The sequence below is a fragment of the Hylaeus volcanicus genome, chromosome 4, assembly GCF_026283585.1.
Source record: "Hylaeus volcanicus isolate JK05 chromosome 4, UHH_iyHylVolc1.0_haploid, whole genome shotgun sequence".
Taxonomy (NCBI): Eukaryota; Metazoa; Arthropoda; class Insecta; order Hymenoptera; family Colletidae; genus Hylaeus; species Hylaeus volcanicus.
In genome coordinates, this window is record NC_071979.1 from 23,052,119 (window position 1) to 23,065,744 (window position 13,626).

The 13,626-nt window shown below is 36.7% G+C and overlaps 1 protein-coding gene across 2 annotated transcripts in view; it reads left to right on the plus strand.

The window, feature by feature from the left end:
- The window catches only part of LOC128875759 (all trans-polyprenyl-diphosphate synthase PDSS1), a 43,184-nt gene extending 31,783 nt beyond the window's left edge, over positions 1-11,401 (plus strand). For both annotated transcript variants that reach the window (XM_054121619.1, XM_054121621.1), the window contains exons 3-8: positions 801-934; positions 3,148-3,289; positions 9,143-9,232; positions 9,818-9,949; positions 10,015-10,209; positions 10,669-11,401. In XM_054121619.1, coding sequence (XP_053977594.1) covers positions 801-934; positions 3,148-3,289; positions 9,143-9,232; positions 9,818-9,949; positions 10,015-10,209; positions 10,669-10,890 — 915 coding nt within the window. In that variant the 3' untranslated portion in view covers positions 10,891-11,401. The remainder of the gene's footprint in view (positions 1-800; positions 935-3,147; positions 3,290-9,142; positions 9,233-9,817; positions 9,950-10,014; positions 10,210-10,668) is intronic.
- The last annotated feature ends 2,225 nt before the right edge of the window (positions 11,402-13,626 follow it).

Sequence of the window (13,626 nt, forward strand, 5' to 3'; positions counted from 1 at the left end):
TACTTTCGCGAATATAGTAAGTGTAGAAATTAATTCTACTCCTTTGCAGGACTCCAAAGCTTTCTAGGTCCACCAAGTCTCAAACTGATGGTCATTACTAGACTGCGGATCTTTATGCAAAATAAAATCTTCGCGAATCTGCCTACAAATATTGAACCTAAATAGGAATTTATTTTATTCTCCAAATATTACAACACGCACTTTACTTTCAATCTTTTTTATATTCTTGCATATTGTTTGCATTTTGTAGTTTCTTGCACATTCAAATTTCCTATGAATGCATAAATATTCGCAGTCTTAGTCATTACAATTTATCCATAGACACGAACTTCAGGAGCCCACAAATTGTGTTTATCGTTGTCCTTCCAACAAAGTGCAAGTGTATGATATACTTGACGAATATCAGTGTAGAAATTAATTCTCTGCCTTCACATTTAATTATTTATAACTGTAGTATCAGTAAATGTGTTTGGTTTTACAATGTGCTCTCTTGAGATCTGTGATGGAGGAAAGAGCAAAAGTTGCATATTCTTTTTTTTTTTTTATAAATAAATGGTGAGTCTAACTTAGAAAAGCACCGAATAATTTTTCCATCGTACTTGAAACAGTTAAAGTATGCCCAATTCATTCGACAATTTTCGTTCTTCCATTTAATTCCATTATGATTCAACAGAAAAGTCGTCAAAAGTCTGCGTTAATTTGGTTAGAGGATGGTAGACGAGCGCTTCACGCTTTTCCTAATAACAATGGGAATTCCGTTTCACCGGGCGAAGTCAAGGTTACGTTTGCTATTGTTCCAGGTACTCATCAGGAACACCACGCAGAAGGAGCTGCAAACTATAGCGACGTACTACTTCGACGGCAAGGGAAAGGCATTGCGGCCGATGGTAGCAATTCTCATGGCACGGGCTATCAATTACCACAAGGAAAGAAAGTGAGTTGTGAGAGGCGCGCCTGTAAGCGGATTCTTTCAAGTTCGCCGTCGGTAAACTGCGCTTTGCCGCGATTATGGTGTTATTCCCATTCAAACGGCTCCCTTCGTTCCGATCGTTTTGCGTCATAGTGAGCAGAATAGCCTATAAACGCGTCGACGAAACGCGCAATTATTTCGCGTGGCACCTAATCAACGATCTTAGAAAAATAAAACTCTGGAATAATGCAGGAATAGGCATCTAACGATTGAGATAACTCGTCGGGCATTCGGATCACGTTCCGCGTTCAGTGGGTCGTTAATGACCCATGGGAAACGTTTCGTCTATTATCACTAAACCGTAGTTGTTCATGCAAATCCATGTCTCTATATAGATAAACAAATGAAATTTAAATTAAATTATTAAATGAAATATTTTTAAATTTTTGCACATCCTCGTAGCCTATTTTTATATTTTCAGGCGCTACAAGTGCATAAACTTTCACAGTCTAATTATCAATCACGAAATACTATTTGAATTGCATTGTTAAAATTCAGAGTCATCTCGTTGTTCCCTGTACAAATTTCTATATTGATTATTATCAGCTAATCAAAAAATACTTTATCGTTAATGTGAATGAAGAATAATTAATTCCATCACTTTGTTCGATGAAATCAAATGATGTACAGATTTATAATACTTGCAATTTTGTATCCTTCATATGCTCCATTTTTACTTGGATGTAATTGTTGAGTAATCCATACGATTCGACTTGTATAAATCTAAAATTGCAACGGTGTAATACAATGTGATTCTCGACTCGCTGATAGGCAAAAGAGAATAGGTTTGCAACGTTTAGAAAGCACCGAAAGAATGCGACGTGTCGCGACTGTGCGTTTCAAATTCATCAATTGCTTTGGAAGCAATTACCCGTCGTGGGGCGAATCGACGACGATGAATATGAATGAGAATGTCCAGTGAATGAGAACTAGTGTACGTTGTCGCATATGCTCGACGAATTGTAAATAGTAGTAAGCATGACGTCGCCACTCGAAGATCGTAGTTAATCCCTCGGTTGAAAAAGCAGACGTCAATTTTTTTTTTTTCAGATGTCAAATTTCTCGTTCAACCTCTTGAATCATCTTTGCTCGACCCACGTTGTCCTGCGAAAAGTAAATACCACAGAAGAGAAGGTTCATTCATTACGAGTATCGTTTAAAACGATATATCTTGCTAGGTTTAATTTAAAAATTAATACAGTTCAGGAACCCTTGTGTTCGAACTTTTCGTATATACTATCCGATATTAATTCGTATAATTTTCTATGTAATATTATTGGATTCACTCTTTCTCTTCAATTTTCATAATTTTAATTTAACATTTATCATTCATTCTGAAAATCAAGTCAAAGATTAAAGTAAAAATAGCTTGTTTTAAGACTGATAATTAATTTCGTTAGTTACGAATAATGTAGTAACGTTCTTGACTTCGTTTTTTATTGATAATGGTATCTTTATTGTAGCTTTAATTGAGATAAGCAGCGCATATAGAATTCGAGAATGAAGTTTCGAAACTTTAGAACCGTGTGAATATGCTACCTGAAAAATATTTAAAAAAATATTTGAATATGTTCACGCGAAGTTCTTTTTCTAAGTTACTGAAGTAATTCAAAATTCTGATAGAATATTGGCCAACATCGTTATCTTATTTAGGTCTGGTTGATAAATCATGTTTAAATTATATTGATACTACAAGAAATGTCAACAAGTTTATCTCACTGATACCAATGACAAGTTATTTCGAGACCTGCTCGATACCTCAATACTCGCGAGTTGATACATATCGATGTTAATTCCAATATCATTTGATTGGTCCTATTTTCAATTATGTAGCTGCACACGTGAACTCGATCTTATCAATTTCTCCACACCTTCATGATCGATGAATTATAGGTCGATTCTAGTGAAATCTAGATACATACGATAATCGCGAGTCATTAAGCTTACCCACTCTTCTATTCCTCGAGTTTTTCCTATTCGTCCTTTCTCTTCGAATCGTGACTCAACAACCTTCCACGCCTAACCAATCTCTAAATAATCAATCTCATTTCGCGCGTTAGAAAATAATTTTATCAGCTGACATATCTTATATCGGCAACTGGTAGACGAAGTCTTTAGTATAAGTTACTCGGACCCTGAAGATCGACGATTGATCGATAGAACTGGATTCGTTTCAGTGATCTCTTGGCATCGCAGCGACAGGTGGCGATGATCGCCGAGATGATCCACAGCGCCTCGTTAGTGCACGACGACGTAATCGACCAGCCCGACTACCGCCGTGGAAAACCCTCGATCAACGTTGTCTGGAGCCAAAAAAAGGTAAGATCTTCATCCGGCCGCAGTCTGCACCAACGATCCCAGAATCCATCCGTTTCGATATTAAAACTAAGTTCTGGTAAATTCACCGATTCCATCGTTAAATGAAAATAAAAAATAAATGTCCAAAGACTCGCGGACATCGAGCATAAGCTAATTACCAAGGTGAAACCGACCTTCGAATACCAGGAACCGCTATTTTTTTCTATCCAATCTGTTTCTCCGTTTAATAAACGTTCGCTCGTACCGTGAGAGGGACTCGTGTTTATTCGATCGTTGGTCATCATCGGCATCTGAGACTTCTTTCACACGATGCACCGTGAATTTCGATACAGCCTCGATCGTTCGATCGATCAGGACTGAAAACTCTCTCTGAAATACCGGAGAAGGAAAGAGGCTAATGCGATTCACGGAGACGCGCGGAGCTGACCGTGCACGCTTTCTTGACTTGGAACCGGAAACGAATCCGCGTTTGGTCTGCCTATGCCGCCGCGGTCACGCTTGACGAGATTTCGAAAATGGGAATCGCTGCGACGGCCATCTTGTTTATGAAGAAAATAGCTTACAGTTGGCGGTATATCATCTTGGGAAAAAAAAAAGAAATTTGGGATATTCACGGTGATTGAGATTAGAGCATACGAAATTTTGGGATATGTTTTTTTAAGTTGTACGAGGATACACTGATTTGTAGTCCTGATTAATTCGTGCATACGAGTGACCTCAGAAATTAATCGCTATAAGGTAAGTAACAGAGAAGAAACTACTTTTCAAAATAAAAGTAGAATAGATACATTTCAAAAAAAATTCCCTCAGCGTTGTCATCTGTTACTTGCATTTGTAGGCATGTATAGGAATCGTAGAATCTCAAGAAATATCTCGACAAAAATTGATGAGATTTATGAGGGATGACTATAGCAAACCCTTCGATGTTTCAAACTTTTCATTTTTCTTGGTGTCCAATCTAAATATAGAAAATATCTCTCAGTTACTAACTGCAGGACGTGCTTGTAAAAACGAAAGTCACTTCGATGGTGCGTACAACATTACTGTAAACAAAATTCTTGAAATGGCCCTTTGTTTTCACGCCGCCAAGCTGGCATGATCCCTTGACGTTGCGTTAGACCGAGCGTTAGAAATTGCCTCGAAAGTAAATGATTCTGCCGATTAGATTTCTCGGGATCGTTATATCGAGGCAGGGATCCACTGACCGAATCACATAACGATCGGTTGTTTCAAAACCTCGTTACCGAACTTTTTCTTTCGCTTCGAAAATGGTAACGGACGTTTCGTCATTCGAGGTTCGGTCTCGCGCTTGATTTTCATTTCCGAGTGCTACAAATCGTTTTATCGCATTCAACGATTAGGCATGCATATAAAATGCACTCAATGCTACATGCAGGCGAGAGGAAGCGCGTACAGCTCGCTCTACGAATGATTATAAAAAGGTACACATCTCATACATTTGTCCTTAGATACCGAACGACGAATGAACCGTTCGTTGCACAAATCGAATCGATTAGATCCATAAAACAAAAAGTTAAGAAATCCGTTGAAATAATGTACAAATAAATAATAATAATAATAATAATAATAATAATAATAATAATAATACGATGTAATAATGTTTGTCGTTTAATGGTGTTTATCTTTATTATTCAGGAAAGTTATGACTGTACCAAGTGCTTTGACACTTTTTAAGATTTTTCAAAAAATCGAGTTAAATCGATTTGTGCAACGAATGGCTCGAATAAAAGTTTCGTTTACCTCTTCACCCTTTCAATTTTTATTTCCATACATTTTTTCGCGACATAGTTTGCTCGAACCAACGTACGTAAAGATTTGTGAAAGGATCTAGTCGATACATTGTGATAGACACATTCCATCCGTGATTAGCGGATGTCGAAAGAATGAACAGCGAAATGACCGAGTTGGAATTAATTGGTATAGCATTGGAGACACACTTGACGTAAACGTGGGCTTCTGATATAGTGGTTCGGTGGGAGGCTTGAAAAGTGTGACGGCCTTGAGAAACGAATTAGCGAGTCACAAAGAAATGGAAAGCCGTCAAATAACCACGAAAGTCTCGCGTCGAAGATCGAACACTAGGATAACCAATTGTGTAACAGCGACATATTAACACGACACTAATTGAGCGACCTCTTGCTCGTGTACATATAATTATCGCTGAGTTAGGCGCAAATAACAAGGCCGTTGGACATGCTATGCCGTTACATGAAATATTTATCGAACGGTGAAATAGCCAAGACCATTTTCTATTGTATATTCTGCTCTCTAATCGAGTCATCGAACTGTTCCCTTGTAGAATTTTTGTTAAACGTTTACTATAAATCTAGATTCAAAAAATGTGCTTGACCTGGAGCATATATTCTAATCAGAAAATGACCAAACACTTGAAAAGTGATTTATTTCTTCAAAGATAAAGTAAACTTCATGCGATAGTTAGTTACGTAATGTCTTGTATGCATAATATCTATAGCAATGCAGAAATATATAAAATGTCAACAATATCGTACATGTTACACCATCTAGGGGATAAGACATATTTTCATTTAAGCTTGAATTTCATTTCTACGTCCGCGAAGATATGAATTCGCCTAAACGTCGGTCTACTTATGATACCAACCCTAATCACGAGACTTTTTATACATCATCCGTAACGACTTAGTAAAATTCAACTGCACAAGAATGTTTCCGAGTGGCCAAATCCGATTGGACTGATAAAAAGTCTCGTTATATTGATCCGTACCATTAACTGGAAGTTATTTTCCCAAAGGCGATGAAGCGTAATTAGGCTTTTCATCCGCTCGGGGCTGCACCCTGTTGCCCGCCGCGTTGATTCACGCGCGCTTTGCGAAATCTCCGCGTTTCGCAACGACTCTGGCAATTTTAATAAAGTACGGCCACGGCTACGAAAACGACGTTTTCGAAAGGAAATCCCGCGTGGCGTGTCGTCGCACTTAACGCGCGTGAAAACGATACCGGATGTGAAACTCGAAATTACGAGCCAGTTGTCCGTTGTCACGAGGCGACGAAACGACACGCGGCCATTCGCGCGTCCACCTGTGATTTCTTTCTCTGAACAGAAACAAAGGGACGTTAAAAAATTACGTCATGCTAATTTCCCCTGATACTCGCCCATTTCGCCTAGGCTGATTGTCGTGTCTGGAAAAAGGTGTGTTGTAAACTAAGGACTTTCTCTCTCGATATAAGGGATGAATTTCAGTAAGAGGAAATGAAGTTTTAATGTCTTCGATAAAACTTATTTATTATTAATTTTCGTGTCAGTAACTGGAAGTATATCTTTTTTTTTTTTGTTTTAATTATATGTATTTGTTAAATTATGAATGTATGATATTCACAATGTTAGAGTAATAGTAAGTTAAACGTTAATGGTACCCCGTCGTTTTTCTCGCTATTTAATGCTTAACTATGGTTGTTCCATTTAAAATAATTATTGTACAATTTATGTTGTAATTTTTTGAGAATGATTTCTGTTACTTTAGTTCAGGAATTGAATTTTATTATCGTTGTAATTGTAATAATGGTAAAAGTATTGCCCTTGGTACTGCATTAATGGTATTTAGTAAGATTGTTCTATGCATGCGGTGTCTCGTCTTTTACTGATTTCCTGGCTTTATAAGAGGAATCCGAATGATCAAGTTCTCGGTGTTTGCGTTTCATCCTTTTACCTTGGAAGTTTCACAATGAAGGAAAAAAGCGAGACACATGAGTCCATTACCTATGCCGGAAGCAAACAGTCGTAGAGGCATCTCTCCAAAAATAGATTCGAAAATATAACGTCATCTAGCACGAGGTAATTCCTCGAACTCTAAACGAAATTACATGATAAAACGCGCGGGAAGTGTCGTCAAATATCAACTCAGCTTAATCAAACAAAATACTAACTCACACTAATCAAACAACCTTTCTTCAATTTTTTCAGTTTACAATGTATATTAATTAAAATTCTAACTTTCTATAATCAAGCGTAATATTTTTACTGATATTTTTGTTTGTTTATTATTATTTGTATCACGTGTCTAAGAAAGTATTATAATAAATAACACTTGTATCAAATGTGACGAACTACTGGTAATTATGTCGCACTCGTCCACCTTTAATGGAGAATAATTTATCCAGTGAGCCTAGAAAGCGATAGAAAATTCATTGTTCTCGCCGTTTATTATGCATTAGGGGGACTGTTTAACGAATTTGGAATATGAGATTGAGTGTCGCTTGGTAGTCATCGTCTTAGACGGTAGCCAGCAATGTTAAAAGCCATTAAGAAAGTGTGGTTTTCTGCGTGTTATATGCTAAGCGTACAATGCGCTCGTCGAACGTTTCCCGTCACCACTCCTGATGCCAGAAAACCGCAGCCACATGCGTCGGAAACTAAATGCTCGTGGAGAAGCCTTTGACGATCTATTCTCCCTTGCAATGCAGCCGCGATTACTTAACTCGTTCCCATCAGTATAACCCCTATTTGCATTCTAACGACTTTCTAACAATATCGCACGCGCGTGTCCCATCCTGCGCGCTATCGCAACCGAACACGACCATGATTCTAGATATTAATTTCGAACGATCGGAGGAAAGGTAAGCAACATTTTATTCAATGATGAACGAATCTTTTGTTTAGTATTTGATTTAGTTCGATAAATTAAAATTTGTGTCGGTTTACCAACACTTGGTATGCAATTATAAATAATTGGTATTATATTAGGTGGACCGGAAAGTAATGTCGTTTTTGCCATCTTAAATACTTGTTTATCATTTATCAGCACATTGATTTTTCTGGCATTGAAAATTTGCACACTAGGTGACAAAAGGCTGCTGACAATGAGGGCGATTACATAATGAATCAAAGATAGAAATTTATTGAAAAGTTTGAATTTAATGTAAAAGAAACGACATTACTTTTCGGCCTACCTAATATATTTTTGAAGGTTTAATTGATAGGGTTGAAAATGGGTTGATGTTTAATTTTGTAATATACATCAGTAGTAGGCGCATTTAATTAGGAATTCATAGAAATTCCTGTACAGTTAACAAACTTGTAAGATTTATTTTCAGTGAAAATTAATCGAGAAGTTCCTTGCAATTTTGCTCTGAAATCTGAAGCTTTCTTACCCAGGTATGAATCATTAAACTTCACTAAAAGAGCCCCACGAACAAAATCTCATAGAATAAATTAACGATGTCGACAATTTTTCTGTAAAATTTTTATGTACCCGTTCACTTTTTAAAAATTCCCCAAGCAGGCTCGATCCGTCATGATTTCGAAGGCTGCGGTACGACTAAGGAATGTTTGAAATAATTTTCGAAGCACCGATCTCTTAGAGAGAACACCTTCCACCGCATTCGACGAGTTTTTTCCACCGTATTCTATCATGTTACGCTTTCTGTGGGCACTTTTACCTTAATCGTGGACCAAATTATACTCCCGCGTCTGCGGACTAAAGAAAGTAGCCTCTCGCATTGCCAGTCTTCATTCCGAGCGAATACCAACTGCTTGGAACAGAATCAAACAGCCCGGAGATCTTTATCGCGATCGGTTAATTGCTCTGCAGTCTGCGTACGCAGGAATCTCTAGCATCTCGTGTTCAGGAGTGAAGAAAAGTAAAAAAAAAAAAAAAACCTGGTAAAGAACGATCGTTCACCCGCTCTAAGTTCATCGTTTGCGTTTCGAAAGATTCACGGTGAAAGGTAACGGCGTACTGAAATCGTGCGTAATCGTTTTACCTTTTTTAGTCGATGACGATGTGCGGTCATCGAAGATTTCATTGATGCCAGGATCATTATAGTTAAACATTCACTTTACTTGTTTGCTCTCAGGTCACGATGGCGGGGGATTATATTCTGGCGGTCGCGTCGATTATGATCGCTCAACTTCGAAACGACAACGTCACGCTATGCCTCAGTCAGGTAAAGTTCGTCGAGTGCGTTTCTGACGGTAGTGCAACCAGAACGAGGAGGGGGATAAATGCAAGCACCGTGAAAGAATTTTTTAAAAATGTTATTTGGAATTATAATGATATTAAAAAAATATCGTATAATGGCGTTCGGTGAGGTTTTGAATATATGTACTGATGGGAGGGAAGAAAATTAATTCGGCATCATGGTAATTATTTTTAAACATAAACAGAGATGGACTCAGATTTTACACCTCCTCTATTTGAAATTTCTGGTTGCACCACCGGTTCCCATATTTTCCCTCAAAGTACAATGTTCGGTCATCTAACTTTATTGATAATCCTACTCCAAACTTTGATCCGTATTCGACATTTGAATTTTTTCTTTCCTTCTACGCAAACTTTCTTCTTTTGTCTATTAAAAAGTAATTTTTACCATTCCGTCTCGTAGATAGAATATTGTCGTTGAATTTTTGGTTGATACCTCGGCTTATAATACGTTTGTTATTAATTCGACGTCCGCGGGAAAGTATCCACGTGCTCTAGGATCCTGATATAATCCTGACGATAAGTATTCACCAGTCCAGGTGCTTTCCAGGTCGTGACGGACCTGGTGCAGGGTGAGTTTATGCAGCTCGGCTCCAAGGAGACGGAGAACGAGAGATTCGCGCACTACCTCACGAAAACGTATCGCAAGACGGCCAGCTTGATCGCCAATGCATTGAAATCTGTGAGTCCTCATTCTTGATCGATCGGTTCATTTGTATCTGTATTGATAAATTTGCTTTGACGCAGGTGGCCATACTAGGAGGTGCCGATGAACAGCTTGCGGACGTAGCCTTTCAATATGGTAGAAATGTTGGCTTGGCGTTTCAATTGGTCGACGACCTTTTGGACTTTGTATCGTCTTTGGAGGCAATGGGCAAACCTACTGCAGCCGACCTCAAGCTTGGTCTTGCCACTGCTCCAGTTCTCTTCGCGTGTGAACGGGTAAGCACCAGTAGTGGTCACTGGCAGGTTCTTTTGCTAAAGTACTACACTTCCTTTACTCCTTGGTGCCTCACTGAATTAGGTGAATTAAACTTCTCCTTTACCCTCCTCCCCGCCCCCTATGTGATCCAGATCATCGAAAAATATAATATTGTCTAATTTTCTCTTGATCCTAACAATTATTTTAGTAATTGACATCTATTATTTCAATGGCTAACATGTTTCACAGCAAGAACTCTTTAATTTTAATTGAACTGAAGATTAAACTGTGCAATTACCTTACTTTGTGTGATACGAAGTCTTGACGAATTGTGAAATAACTTTCTTTAACACTTTTGGTCACTGAATCTGAATTCCATCCAATGGCACTATGTCCACCATAGTGGTCCATCACTGCTAATACTAATACCAATTAATAGAGTTGAGTGTGGTCTACTGTAACCTCTTCGTTTATTACAGTATCCAGAATTAAATGCGATGATCATGCGCCGGTTTCAAGAGCCGGGGGACGTCGAGAAAGCTTTCGAGCTTGTACACAAATCTCAAGGTCTCGATCAGACGAGATTTCTAGCCAGAAAACATTGCGTGGAAGCCGCCAAACTTGCAGGATCCTTAGCCGAAAGCCCGTACCAAAAAGGTCTCCAGGTGGTCTGCGATTTAGTACTGAATCGCATGAAGTAGCGACGTGAGAATCAACGTCTCCGCGTATGAAAGAGAAAACGAATTACGTAGTCGCGAAGAATTATTGTTGGCATTTGTTATGATTAGTGCCGATCGAAAAATTTCACCGAACGAAATATAATTTACCTCTGCCACGACAGGTTTGCAGACGAGTGGGAAAAAAAAAGAAGTAAAACGAAGGTTAGAGAGGTGAAGGTGTATTTTTTTAAAGGCATACATTTAATACTCGTGATGGTACTTGGAAGTTCTGTATTGACTTGTGTGTTTGAAACATACAAGTTTCAAATGTTTATCGCTAGGGAATTGTTAGAGAATGGTTAAAAATGACGAGGTAACTCGACAATGCCGAAGGATCGGTAGAAAATTATTTTTATAAATGTCGTATGCGTATACGCGAAGAGAACATTGTTTTATAATGATCATTGTCTCTATGGTATTGAAGTGCGAGTGTTGTTGTTATGATATTATCAAAAAACTTAATCACTTCTGTTTTTTTTTCTTTTTTTTTTTTCTTTAAAAAAGAAAAACGTTTCTCCTTCGTTGGCAAGCAGAGTTCAAGTATTAACGAATAAAGTATATAAGCGAGATAATCGCTCACCAAGTGCCTAGGTATATCTTTGCAATGTGAGAGGCGCACCATATGAAAAAAATGTAAAAAAACGAGCGGTAATGTTTACTTCGCTCCATAGCACACATATTACCTGATTTTTATCGATACTGTCAATCGTAAGTGTAAATAAAATAACGTGTAGAGTAGTTATATTATATTAGAATTGGTAACTCTTCCTGATTGTTCTCTTAGCAATTTGTTATATTGCATCGCGAAACGAATCAATAAATAAATTTTCTGGGATAACGGTATTGTGATCGAGTAACTTGATTCTATTTTTTTTCCTTTTTTTTTTAGAAATTACGTAGTCGAGTATTGAAAGGAAAAGTATGGTGTAATCCTCGAATTTCGTGTAATTGGTCACGACCGATTGTATCAATATAAATATCTTCGTCTTATTCAAAAAGCTGAAATAGTCGTCTTAATGCAAACAATTTCTATTGGTGTTAATTATATATTGTTAATTATTAAATATGTGAGTGTTGTGTATACATTTAACATTTTCAAGAACAACAATCGCAAGGGTACCAGTACTAATCGACAGCATAATTTAATGTTTTGTTTAAAACGTGCGAAGAATATCTACCAAAGAAGACTTTATGGTCTTGATTCTTCCACTTATGTCGCGAAAATTAATTTTGGCTTGTCGAATGTAATACGAATTATTAAATATTGACATGTTTCCCATCCGATTGGTTAGATTTTTACATATTCGCAAAATTATTCACATTATTTTTATTCGAAAGGTGTCTAATAAAGTGGAATACCATCTTCCATAATCTATTATATTCATGTTGAATAGAAAACCTGCTCAAAATATTATTTGCTACATAATTGAACATATAGATATAAATGTATAATAACTTATATTTATAACATGAATTAATGTATATAATTGTTCTATAAGGTAACAAATCACCACTGTAAGATTATTAATAAAAAAAAATGCAAACATGTAATTACGATCAAATGTAGATTTATGTTAGGTTAAGGATACTTGATTGATATACTTAGAAAAAAAGAAGATAAATGAAGCTTTCGATCTCTGGCACAAACTTAAACCTATTATTTATAATTCATCTGATCTATGTGTATTTCACGGCCAATTAAAGTAACAAATTAGCTTATAAATTAATTACGAATTCGAATACACCGGACAACTGTCTTATAAATATAAGGTAATGTATAAATGCGCTGAATTTTAATAAAGCAATAGATCTTTATATGTAAACATGCGATTGTAACTATGCGATGTCTTGTAAACATGCACAGGAGACGCATAATTTTCAGCGTTCATAATATAGAAGAATTACAGAATTATAGTATAGAAGTCGAATATCTCTAACTTAGATCGATTTGCTTCATTATAACTAAATTGTAAACCGTAAGGTTTAGTATCATATTTGTTGTGTCGGGGATGACTAAATCCATGTTATATAATTTCTTTTTTAATATAAACGTTATATTAAAATTCGAAACACGTCTCATTTATTTTAAACTTATAGTGATGTATTAAATCAAAAAATATTTAATAAAAGTCGTAAGCAAGTTTACTTACAATTACGGATAATATTCACGTCACAAATATTAATCTAAAAATATTTGTACAGATATTTTCGCGCGTATTTCTATAAGTGAGCGGTGCTGCCATCCGCGGGAAAACGTCTAAGTTTTTCGTCAAATAGTTTCAGCTTTTAAACGCTGGATAACGCCAGCAATATTAAAACATCAAATACTGTTATTTATTTTCTTATTCTATTTTATTACGTCAAATAACGACTATGTAATTATTCCATAGTATAATTAAGGCATTTTAAAACTACGTATATATGCAAATAAAAGTAAAAATTAGAATGATCTCAAATGTCGGTATTCAGAACAAAGTCATGTCATCTAGCGTCTAAAAGTTGGAACTATTTGGCGACAAACTTGAGCATTTTCCCACGGATGGCTGCACCAGTGATTCTTTTACAGTTAATCTGTAATTGTTATATATAAGTAATAAATCTTATGATTTCTTCTAAGTCTGTATCAGTGAATGGTCCTATATCCCACCATTCCAGCCTCAGATTATTTCCTAATTACAGAATGTAATTAAACATTGATTATAGTCAATAGTCAGAGGG